Source organism: Stegodyphus dumicola, chromosome 11 (assembly GCF_044657685.1).
Source record: "Stegodyphus dumicola isolate Sdum_Otavi_A_Nest chromosome 11, ASM4465768v1".
In the NCBI taxonomy this organism is placed as follows: domain Eukaryota; kingdom Metazoa; phylum Arthropoda; class Arachnida; order Araneae; family Eresidae; genus Stegodyphus; species Stegodyphus dumicola.
Window position 1 is genome coordinate 78,822,623 of NC_140778.1, and position 12,492 is coordinate 78,835,114.

The 12,492-nt window shown below is 34.5% G+C and overlaps 1 protein-coding gene across 1 annotated transcript in view; it reads left to right on the forward strand.

The window, feature by feature from the left end:
* Positions 1-12,492, forward strand: part of LanA (laminin subunit alpha) — a 189,291-nt gene that overhangs the window by 80,755 nt on the left and 96,044 nt on the right. Inside the window, exons 17-23 of the mRNA XM_085826882.1 lie at positions 1,760-2,377; positions 2,462-2,662; positions 5,765-5,894; positions 8,179-8,507; positions 8,597-8,667; positions 10,072-10,216; positions 10,311-10,451. Coding sequence (XP_085683008.1) covers positions 1,760-2,377; positions 2,462-2,662; positions 5,765-5,894; positions 8,179-8,507; positions 8,597-8,667; positions 10,072-10,216; positions 10,311-10,451 — 1,635 coding nt within the window. The remainder of the gene's footprint in view (positions 1-1,759; positions 2,378-2,461; positions 2,663-5,764; positions 5,895-8,178; positions 8,508-8,596; positions 8,668-10,071; positions 10,217-10,310; positions 10,452-12,492) is intronic.

The window sequence follows — 12,492 nt, forward strand, 5'->3', positions numbered from 1 at the left end:
AATGAGTCATTCTTATCTATGAAGGAAACACTTAAGAGAAAAGATAAAGCACTGACTTCTAAAAATAGGTCATCAAATAATTGAACTTTGTCAGTAAACCATTTTTACGTACCGCTACTTTGATATGAGTCGAAAATTTCAGCCTTGCTCTATAACCGCTATAGAATTTAAACATTTTTAGTTTAGGAAGCTGAACAAGAGTTTGATTGATTAAATTATTGGAATTATTAAATGAGTAGAAATATCCGTAATAGTAAAATTCAAAGCTGTGCTCCTGAAGCACAAGTTTTAACTTTGTAATTGCCCCCAAATCATAGGGACTTGAACAACAAGGAGACAGCCCCTGGCCTGGGAGAATGAGACTTCCTTTCAAGGTTTAATAAAACCGCAACCTCAGGACCGTTCTGGTAGGGCGCCACCCCTCCCGGTCGCTGCAGAGGGAAAACTTCCCTCACAGATTTAATCGTCAGTGAGGGGACCGGGCGACCATCACGAAGAGATCCACAGGGCGGATCCCAACACCGACTGCTTTTGCTCAGTTGCAGTGAAAACTACGTTTAAATTCCCACGAGCGGGGGTACCACTCCCTCTCGCGGTACTCATTTTCTAGGACAGTATGCTTTAAACTGGAGATCATACGTCCCTCTACACAGACCCGAGAGGAATCATTTCCTCCCAGACGGTCAGCACCATCCATCTTGTAACGTTCCCACAGCTTTGGTCACCGACAAGACAGTACCATATGGTGCCTGTCAAGCCTGAATCACCATCGAATGAACGATGACGCTAGTCTTTATACCGTGAAGACTGTTTATTTACTCTGCAGTTCAGAGCAGTCCAGACACAAGTCTAGCCAGTGGTCTAGAATAAATCATAGGGACTAAGCAAGGTTTTGTAACTGGTATTTTTTAGCCAGGAAGCCAGTAAAGGGCTTACTGTGTTTGAGTATGAAGGGGGACATGTACAGGTAAAAGAGAATGAGACACCAGAGACTTCTATCATGTATAAGAGATACAAGAGTCGCCCAGACGGTATAGTAGTTAGGGCAGCTTACTACGATACTGAAGGGCCAGGCCTCGAATCCCGGAGGAGACACGGATGTTTGTAAATGTATAGTGTTGGTGCGGCATGGCGGCACTCTAAATATGCGGCGAGCCGAAAGTCCTCTCGTGTGGATTGGTGGGAGGAAGGTGGGAGGGGTTTGAGACCCCCGGGTACTCCCCGGAGAGCTCATCCTCAAAATTGGGGGGTGCAAATAGAAGTCCAACTTCTCTTTGGAGTAGGCTCTGGTAGCTATTGTTCCATGTAATATGGACAAAATAACAACAACAGAGATACAAGATTTGCAGAAATTTTTCTCGTGCCTTATGCTGTAAAGTAGTCCAGCAACTAGTCAATTAATTGGCCCCACCAGTGGCCGAGAGATTAAGACCGCTGAATGCTCAGGGTTCGATCCCAGGAGCGTATTTGAGTAGCTCAGCTGTTGCATTACATAGCATTAAATGAGACTTTTGCAGTAGGAAATCCCCAGACAAATGTCATAAGATTACCATATATGTAAAAAGTTCTCAAGAAATCTAGTAATTAGTAGTAAATTTTTTAATAAACATTGTTGGAAAGTAATACTTTATTTGAGATGGGAGATATACAACAATATTTGGGATTCTCAGTTTTATCTAACTTTCCCCTCTAGTGCATTTTTAGTTATGCCTCTGCATGAAATGAAATTTAATTTTTAATAACCTAATTCATTTTATAGGAACTTCAGACTGGACGCATGGCTTTACTTGATAAAGAAGAGGATACTTTGCATCTGGATTTCAGAATCTCTCGTCCGGGGCCTCACATTATGATAATTACATACCATACGCCAGAAAGCGTTCAAGGCACAACAGCCACAGTTGAAGTATCATCTGCCAACCAAATGGAAAAAGGAATGGCTATCTTTTACGAATGCGGATATTCATTTCTTTGCCGTCAAGTTGTAATCGATCAATACGGAGAAGTTGCTGTGTTTAATTTGGATTCAAATTATGTTAGTGCAACAATAGAAATTAACGAAGAAGCGGATTTAGCTATAGATAATGTAGCTCTGGTCCCAGCAAATCTTTGGCATATGGATTACATTGTACCAAAATCTCTGTGCGTTCGAAGAGATGGAACATGCACTGAATCTGTGTTTTTACCCGTACCTGAGTCGATAAAGCTGGAATTCGAATCTGGTTACCACGAATATAACAAAGCTTCACATTTACCTGACGGCATTATTGATGCAGAGATTGGATTAGTTAGTCTTCAAGAGCATGATAATGTTGTTGATCTTCAAGGTTCTGTTCCATCTCCTGGTTTATACGTCGTCATCGTGCATTACTATCAGGTAATTTTTTATTTATTTTTATGCAGTAAAGTAAAAAGCTGAAACTGTTTGCAGTTTATTTACCCACGCTTTTTCCCCTTTTAGCCGGATCATCCTAAATTTGAAGCGAGTGTTATGATTCAGAATGGAGAATTTCACGATGCGGTCCTTCCATTGCCTTTTTGCCCTAGTGTGTCAGGATGCCGAACTGTAATCCATGCAAAAGACTCTGATGCAACAGCATTTCAAATCCTGGAAAATTTTTATATAACAATTAAGCAACCGTCCAATAAAACAGTCTGGATGGTAAGGCAGTGTTTATTTCCGTAAAAAAATTACTGAAAGTGTATTTTTATTGAGCATAATTTTTAATAAATTAACTTTTTCACTTTTTACTGTACTCTTCTAAAATGCACCGTAATAAATTTCGTTACTAAATTCAAATTAACTTCCTAGTTTTGTTTTTCTCAATAATCATAGATTATAGAAGATAATTTCTTTTAAAAAATATTTAACAAAAAATATAGTAAAATGATTGAGAAACAATGGTTTATCCCACCTAGTCGACATTTTTCTGTGCCTTATGGACACAAGATGTGTTATTTAATTTGTAAGAGTCCGGTAATAAATGTATGGTGTGATGAATTTGAGGAGGTGAAAGGTGCAAAATAAAAGAAATATCGTTAGTTTCTTTAGCTGTTTTATTCTAATACCAATTAATGAACATCCTGCAATAAATGTATGGTGTGAAGAATTTCAGTAGGAGTTTCTTTAGCTGTGTTATTTTAATATTAATTTATGAACATCTAGCGATAAATATGTGGTGTGATGAATTTGAGGAGGTGAAAGGTACAAAATAAAAGAAATGTCGCTAGTTTTTTTAGCTGTGTTATTCTAATACTAATTTATGAATATTTAGCAATAAATGTATGGTGTGAGGAATTTGAGAAGGTGAAAGGTACAAAATGAAAGAAATATCGCTAGTTTATTTAGCTGTGTTATTCTATTACTAATTTATGAACATCTAGGTATGGTGGGATGAATTTGAGGAGGTGAAAGCTACAAAATAAAAGAAATATCTCTAGTTTCTTTAGCAGCGTTATTCTACTACTAATTTATGAACATCTAGCAATAAATACGTGGTGTAATGAATTTGAGGAGGTGATAAGTACAAAATAAAAGAAATATCGCTGGTTTCTGTAGCTGTTTTATTCTACTACTAATTTATGAACATTTCGCTGAGTAAATGGGGGAATAAGTTCACATTGGGATTATTTCCTAATATCTGTACCGAATGGATCGGAAAACTAGACTTTTCTCTTGCTGACATCTGATGACATTTCGTCTTCATACATCATTTGATTCCTCATCAGAAGGTAAATAAATACCTTACACAGTTCTTCTGAGGATACACCCAGTGTGTTCTATGGATGTGGTTTAGTCGTCTCTGTGGTAGTTTAGTCGTCCTTTGTGCACCACAGAGGTCATTCAAACGTTCTCGATGATGACGCGGATAATGATCAACAGATTTCGGCCATTCCTGATTAAGTTACAGGTGTATAGTCATTTAAAACAACAACAGGAACTTGCAATTACAATATGACACTTGTAAGGTTTATCCTAAGTTTTTGACAGTTATCTTTAGTTAAAGCTACTTTCCTATCCCTTCTAATTTCAGCTTACAAATTACCGGCCAGAGTGTGTTTTTAGAATCGCGGTTAAATGCAAATGAAGGAAGAGCAGTACTTACGTCGAAGGTCCACTGACTTCGTTAGAGAACCAGAGATTCTAACTAGCGCGCGTTTGCCATTCGGCTACACACTCTCTAAGCTAGTATTACTACACTCGGCCATATTTCGGGCCCTTGATAGCTTCGCCAGTTAGTTAATATTTAGGGGACAACTCCTATAGAATTTTGATAACTTCGGCTATATCGTTTTAGGTAAGCATTAGTTAAGTTTGATTTTCTATAGTACTCTTGAGTTCAAGCCCAAGTGGAGGTTTTGTTGTACGTCCCGAGAAAGGGCCATCTGTTAACCTTTATTTTGATCAATAAAGGGTAATTAACCCTTCTTGAGTTTACGTTTTTGCATCTTGAGCTAAAGCGATTATTCGCTTACCAGTTGTTCTCGAGGTTCCATTCACACAGCTGTAAAGTCTAGGTTGGAATCTTTATCATTACTGATCATCAAGGCCTCAAAGCAGTATACTAAGATTTATTTTATGTGCAAGTTATACATTGAATTCAAAAATACTAAGACTGATTTTATCAAGACTTTCTCCAGTACATCCTCAAATTATTTCAGGCAATTTCCCTAAGACTGTTATCGCCTTTGCTCTCTTCCTCTCATCATCAACATGTTTAAGCTGTGTTAGATTTTCTTTTAAATCAAAGTTACTGCTTGTGTATTTGGTATCCTCAGACTCCTCTGTCTTAGAGTGTTTACATGAAGGCGTGTCCGATGGTAGTCTATTCAAAATGAAAGGCTGATAGACAGTTTTCTCTTTATTAGCTTCTATTTCATTTTTTATCACCCCAACCAAAAAGGTGAGTAAGTGTTGTATTGTATTAAGCTTTTCTACCAATATGTGACGTTTCTTGTGGATGTCCTATGTCCAAATTATCAAATCAGCTTTAAAGAGAACGAGCACATCCTAAACCAATGATTATCTCTAAGCATTTTGATAATTCATTGATATAAGCACTAAATTAGGTAGTGCTTGTAACTCCTCAGTAACAATAACAAAGCGTGATTTAAATACATTTTTAAGAACAATAAATGTAATTGCATTAATTTTTAGAAATAGTATTAAAAAAGAGAGTGGTTAGCACATCGCGCAGCAGCACCACAGGTCCGGGGTTCGATTCCCGGGCTGGGCAAGGTAGACTCAGCCTTTTATCCCTTGATTTCCATCACTTGGGTCGATACCAAATTCGCTTGGGGACTAAACACTGGGGGTCCTGCGACAAGCTGACCATTTGTTCAGGGCATATGCTTACGCACCCCGGGACCCACGGTCAAGAAAGCAGGTTTCGGACACTGCAGGGCTTGGCCCATTAGGGCTGTTACGCCACTAAGATTATTGAGTTTAATTTTGGTATTAGAGAGAGAGGTGGGGGACGGAAAAGAATAAGTGTAGTGCTTGTTGCATATCTGTTAGCAATGCAAGTAAGTTTGCAGCTAAAAAGTAAACGGTTAAGTTTACAGGAAACAAATGTAATGTTCTAAACTATCCTTTCAAAATATTACAATTTAAATATAATATTTAAAAAAAATTGTTTAAATCAATTTTAATAACATTCTCCAGTGTACACCCCATTATTTACCGTATTAAATTTAATTTCAGCATTAAAATTTTCATTTATGTTCTACTTGTTTAATGTCCAAAAAATGTTTTGTTTTTCAGGACTATGTATTAATAATTCCTGCAAAACAATTCGATGAAAGTGTACTAAATCCTCTCAGGCAAGACCAAGCTGGAAAATTTATTACTCAGTGTGGGCAAAACAGTTTTCATTTGGACTCAGATATCTCAGGTTAGTCTCCATTGTAATAGGAATGTTTTTCTAGAGTCTTAAGGTAATCGCAGCTGATATGTTATAAATTTACTTATCTTTAACATATTACATATGATAACTTAACGTGATAGATCTGTCATTGAAAATAAAAGATTTAGGTCTCTTCTTGAAATTTTTTTTTCTGAATCTTCATGCTTTACCACGTAATATCTTTGAAGAAATATAAAATTCACATGAAACACTTGCAATATAATTGTTTGCAGCTGTAATGTTTCCATAATATGCTTATTATTTGCATAGAAACTGTTTTTTAGCACTTGCCGTACAGCCAGAGTGCCTCTTTTATTTATTTATTTATTTATTTTTTTTATTTTTCTTTGCTTTATTCAGTTATTCAGAATTGCTAAAGACAGTCTTAACAATGATGAAGAGCACACTGCACAGGTAAAGTACACTGAAACCTTTCCATGATACACTGTAGTACACAAGTACACTGAAACCATTCAAGACTATTAACCCCTTCGAGTCGGGTAGCGAAAACGCGCGCTTATCGCGGAAGCCGGCAGTGTCTTCCGCGAGCGTCTCTCCAGGGCCGGGGGCTTTTTTGCTACTAAGCCTAAATCCATGAAATTTTCGAAGTATCAACGCATTGTTTAATAATGCTCTATAGAGTATTTAAACGGCTTATGCTTTATAGATATTTTTATATATATACTTTATTTACCTTATTTCTTGTTTAAATGCATATTTTACACATTTTATTTTAATTACTCACCATTTTATGACTATTATATATTTAGTTTTCAGATGTATAACATTATACATCTGAAAACTAAATATATTACTTAAAATTCTCTTTTCGTATGAAAAATTTTAAAACAGGGATCTACACACAGTCCTACGTTACATTCCTTGAACTCGTAATAACTCATTTGCCGTTTAGGAGGATTTTTCCGGGAATGAGAACAAACGAAGCATCGTCGTATCATTTTCTTATCAGTCTCTTCGGAACAAAGTTTTGGAAAATGTCTTTCAGTTAATCTTTCAGAATCAATATCAGAATATCAGAATTTCAGAATCAATATCTGAAATATTTTGCATCATTTCTGCTATTTCATGCTCTGTTAAACATTTTCGACGCTTCGACATTGAAACGGTAAAAACAGAAAGAATTCACGTCTAACAAGATCTAATTATTTTCTAAAAACTGAACTGTAAACCAAAATACTCAACGCTTTAGCGCATATAAAACTTCTACTTACAATAAACAACTACCACGTGCGAAGAAAGTGCGATTTAAAGAGATGTCATAAATCACGCCATTCGGAAACATTTAGTTCCCCGTTTGTTTATATAATCGAAAACACGTGTATGTGAGTCATGCTTCTCTCATGTCAAGTAGAAGGTCTAATGTACATGTATCTGAAACCATATGGACATACAGTGCAATCTTGTGGCAGAAATTATAGTTTGAAAAACGTTCCAAGGTACTGGCACAAATACGTGACATTCGGTAGAAAACGCAACAATGCTCTGGCACGCCTGCGTGTCGGCCGGTAGATAAGTGCGTTCGTTGCTGGCACGTATACATGATACTCGGCGCGAAGGGGTTTTAATAAAATGACCATCAAAATATTTAATATTGCTGTTGGTCGGTCTAAAATATTTGTTTGCATTAAACGATCAAGGAGTTACATTCCTAAATCTTACCATAATATCATGATTATTTCCATGGAAATAATTATGATATTATGGTAAGACTTAGGAATGTAACTTAATGTATTTTACTGTTTTCCACAAAAATAATCTTGCGATTTTATTTCCTTATTTTTATACAATGTATTTTGTTTTACACAAGAGACATGTTTTCCATATTGTACAATTTTATTCATTTGCTGCATTTCAGAAAACGTGAGTTCAAAATAAAACGTTTTTTTAAAGCTTTGTATTCTTTAATATTATTCATTACTTATATTATTAGTTAATTAGTAATTTCATTAAAGAGTATACTGATATTTAGTAAACCTCTTGACTGCATTTCTACTTCAGCAGTTTTGTCACAGCCTCAGAACCTGGAATAAGATGAATTCATTATGCTAAATTATCGCCATCACCAATAATCTTTTCTCTAAATAACTACATTTACAGAACTTCACGTGAGTTAGAGAGATTGTTTGTATCAAGTCATTTTACATGAAGTAGTTATTGGTTACCACAAAAAGAAATTTATCATAATTCAACTTTAAATGGCTAATTTTGTTTTTGTACTTTATCTTGATATATTTTTGTATGTTTTCTTCAGGCTTTTGCCGGGAAGCTGCATTTTCTCTGACGTCTGAGTACAACAATGGAGCTCTGCCATGCCAGTGTGATACTGATGGATCCCTAAGCTATGAATGTGAAGAATTTGGTGGCCAGTGCCAGTGCAAACCTAATGTCATCGGTAGAACTTGTTCACAGTGTCGTACTGGCTTCTTTGGTTTTCCAAACTGTAAACCATGTGACTGTCCATCTACAGCATATTGTCAACCTGTGACTGGTCAGTGTATTTGCCCTCCTAGGGTAACTGGGGATCGATGTGATGTTTGCGTTCCATATACATATGGTTTTGATCCTATCATAGGCTGTGAAGTAAGAATTTTAAAGTTTATTTAGACGCAATCATATGTAAAGTTCTATATATAAAGACATTTTCTAAAATGCTTATTTGTGTGTTTCAGGAGTGCAACTGTAATCCCTTGGGTGTTGCTAATGGCTTTCTTCAATGTGATTTGCAAAGTGGTCAATGCAGGTGAATTTACGTTTTATTTCTGGAAAGATAAAAAAATAGGAGGCTGAAATTAATTTTTGAGTTACTCTTTTTTTTTTCTTTTGAAAAGTCTTTTATTATCTAACTTTTTTTTGAATGAAAGGGTTAGTTTTTTTCATCCAGAGTTGTCTTACTTCAGTTATGCACTGTTTTAATTCGATTATGCTAACAAATTTGTTATTTATAAAATATACATAAATGCTTTTCATAATAAGTATTCATTCCCATTATCATTACTATGAATGCCATGTAAAAATGTTAACAATTTCCAACAAACAGAGTCTTCATTTGGTTTCTTCCTGTTTCTGCGGTTGTGAAAAACGTTCCTGTTTCTGCAAAATCATCAATCTTTATTACATCCCTCCCCAAAGGGATTACAGAGGGACTGATTGGACATTGGCCTCTCCGAAAATATAGGAAAGCAAAACATTTTTAGACTTTAAAAAAATAATTTTTAAAAGAAATAATCGAAAAATATTTAGGATCTCAGATATTTGCATGGATGAAGCTAATATTGTATATAAAAGGAAAGTGAGGGATGGTTTTGGCGATGAGTTAAAATATCGTTTCCTAAATTTAAAAATAATATTCTTCCGAAATTCTGCATAAAGTGAGTTATAATAAAATCTTTCAGAATAAATATTTGTTCTAAAACGAAGTTCTAAAATGACGTTCTTTCTTCTAAAACGATTCATTTTAAACTTTTGTTTTGTTTGAAGACGTTTTGAGTTTTCATGTATTTATGCTTTGCCGCGAGTGAGAACTGAATTAATTGAATGAGAAATATATCTTTAATGAAATCTGAGGGAATATTAATAGGACTTTTATTTAGTGTATTTTAATAGGACGTATGAGAAAGTCATGTGTGTCCAAGTGAGATTTTTTATATAGAGTGTCACAGTATTTCACTCGTAGTAAATTTAGAAACGGTTGCATAATGTTTATATGTTAATAAAGAACGTGCATGATAGGCAACGCATTTCTAGACTGGATGTTATATAAAATAGTTAATGTGTATGTTATTTGTTACTTTAAATTTTATTAAATTATTTTAAAGAAACCCCTGGAGGTCTGGATTAGTAGTGCTCACGGGCCAGATGCTGTAGTTTGGAGACCCCTGATCTATATTAATATTTTAATTTTTAAATATGTTATTCGTGATTTTTATGCAGTCACATGATCTTTTCAAATTTCATCATTTAAATAAAACCTAGTTTATTGATATGATTCGTACAGTAGAAGTTCAATAAAATTTTTTCTTCGCAAGTAACGAAGCAAATAACAAGGAAAGATTTAAAAAAAACTTTAAAAAAATAACTATTAATCAAAAAACTTATTGATTTTTAGTGTGGGAATTTTTTTTTTCCTTTTTTTTCTGCCGTTTAGATGCAAGTCCAATATTGTTGGAAGAACATGTGACAGCTGCAAAGCAGGTTACTGGGCATTTCCACACTGCCAACTGTGTAACTGTGATCTACGAGGTAGCACAGAAGATATCTGTGAAAAAGATTCTGCTAGATGCTTTTGCAAGGTAATGCTTTTCATGAAATTAAACTTATAGAAATCCTCATCGAATTTTGGAGAATAGTGTAGAAATTTTCTTTTTCTTTCCCCTTCTCCAATAGGAAAATGTATATGGAGATTCATGTGACCAATGTAAACCAGGAACTTTCTATTTAGAAGAAGTTAATCCTGCGGGGTGCACAAAATGCTTTTGCTTCGGAACCACGGATCGTTGCCAAAGTGGTTATTTATCTTTAGTTCAGGTATGTTTCATAATCATCAAGTTAATTTTTAAATATAATGGCAAACAATAAAAGGTTTCTATTTACTAACTACAAAATGGTTTATGGTATTACAAGAGTCAAAATAAATTACTTTTGTCTAATATATTGGAATTGATGTGTCATAAAGAGATAATTTTGCCAAAATATAGAGTCAGTTATGTATGTTATTGTTTTAATCTATTTGCTGTGAAAGAATCGCGTCAAAGCTGTAATTGCCTGTAACTGAAAACTGGAAACGTGAAATAGCTCCAAACTCACACAGGTATGATTACTTATTTACTGATGGTATGAGAAATATATATATATGTTACGGTGAAAGACGGAAATCTGGAGAATGTCGACTTTCACTGGTGAATGTCAACATTCACATAGTCTCTTGGTGTATATCCGAAATGTTTTCCAAATACTCTTATTTCTGACTTACACCGGTCAATGTCGACATTCACCATGTACTAATGGTGAATGTTGAACATATAAAAATATTATATTTTCTTCTCCGTAATTCAGTCGGGAATAAACGCACTTGAAACTTGAAATAAGAACTTAAGAACATGAGAACCTAAAACACACAGTACATTCAAAATGAGAAAGGAAAATAATAGAAGTTAAAAACTTACTTAATTATACAGTACGTTCTAAATGAGAAAATAAAATAACAGTAATAAAAAACTTACTAAATTATGTGATTCAAATCTTATTTATTGCAACAACTTAAACTATTATGGCACTTTATGACCTCTCTTTTCGACTTTCACCAGAGCATATCTGTGATTGTCGACATACACCGGTGAGGGTCCGAATATACAAGAATGTAGTGAAATATTCGGTCTTTCACCGACGTATTTGGTGAATGTTGATATTCTCCGGTGAAAGTCGACATTCTCCAATTTCGGTCTTTCACGGTAACATATATATATAATTAGAATTGCAATATCTTCTAATGAACAGTTAATTAATGAGATATATGAATATGATTACATCAGAATTATTAGCCCAAAGGGCGTTAGCGCAGAAGGCTATTAATTTCGTTCTAGCATTTTCCGTTGGTTCTCTACAAATGTGGGTTCACTTTTCAAATTTTTGCCACCAAATATTAGAGCCCTGTGTTATATTTAAAGAAATTAAATAGTGAAGAATCTGCATAAATGTATGTATGTTTGCGATTGTGATAAAAAGACGTCGTCATCAAATTTCTAATAGCGTAATCTTCTACCAAATATGGTCATTTGGAAGCCCAAATTTGGAATTTGTTTTATTATCGATTTCATATTTTGTAACACTTTAACGAATTTTTGATAAACAAAATTTTGTAACACTGTAACGAATTTTTGATAAACAAACTGAACGATTTCAAAGCGAGCAATAGTAAAACTGCACGGAAAAAGAAACATGTTTATCTCCAGCGCGCGAGACTGTGTATCGGAAATCCTAAAGATATGCTCATTTTAAAATTATTTTGCGATATTGATGTTGAATTGAATTTTATTGTTTGATTGCGAAGAATAGGATATTTAATAACTAAAGGCAGCACACAAAACGTTGAAAAAAAGGCTCCTTTGGGCATAATGTAAAATCTGAAAGCTTTCAGATTTCATTATTATTATTATTATTATTACTATTTTTTCAAGATAATTCTTTTAATATTGTTACAGATTTCTTATTTAGTTAGCTGTTTTTAGTAGAATTATCATTATAATTGCTTTAAATCCCCGTGCAATGCAGCACGAACATATTTTAAGAGAAAGCTACACCGGAAAAGTAAAAATACAGGAGCACGCAACATTTAATATTTAATAGATATCTCTTAATTCTACTCATTTATTTTCCAGAAATCTCGAGTAAACGGAAATTAACAGAAGCTTCTCGTGACTGATTAAAAAGCTTTAAAAAGCCGGAGAGAAATATCTCAGTTCAGTTGCTTAGATAACTGTTGTTGTTGACTGCAGAGAATTCGCGATGAGATCGGATAAGCTTTTTCTGCGGTTTGCGTTTAGTTGATGTTTTAGTAGCTTAAACTACT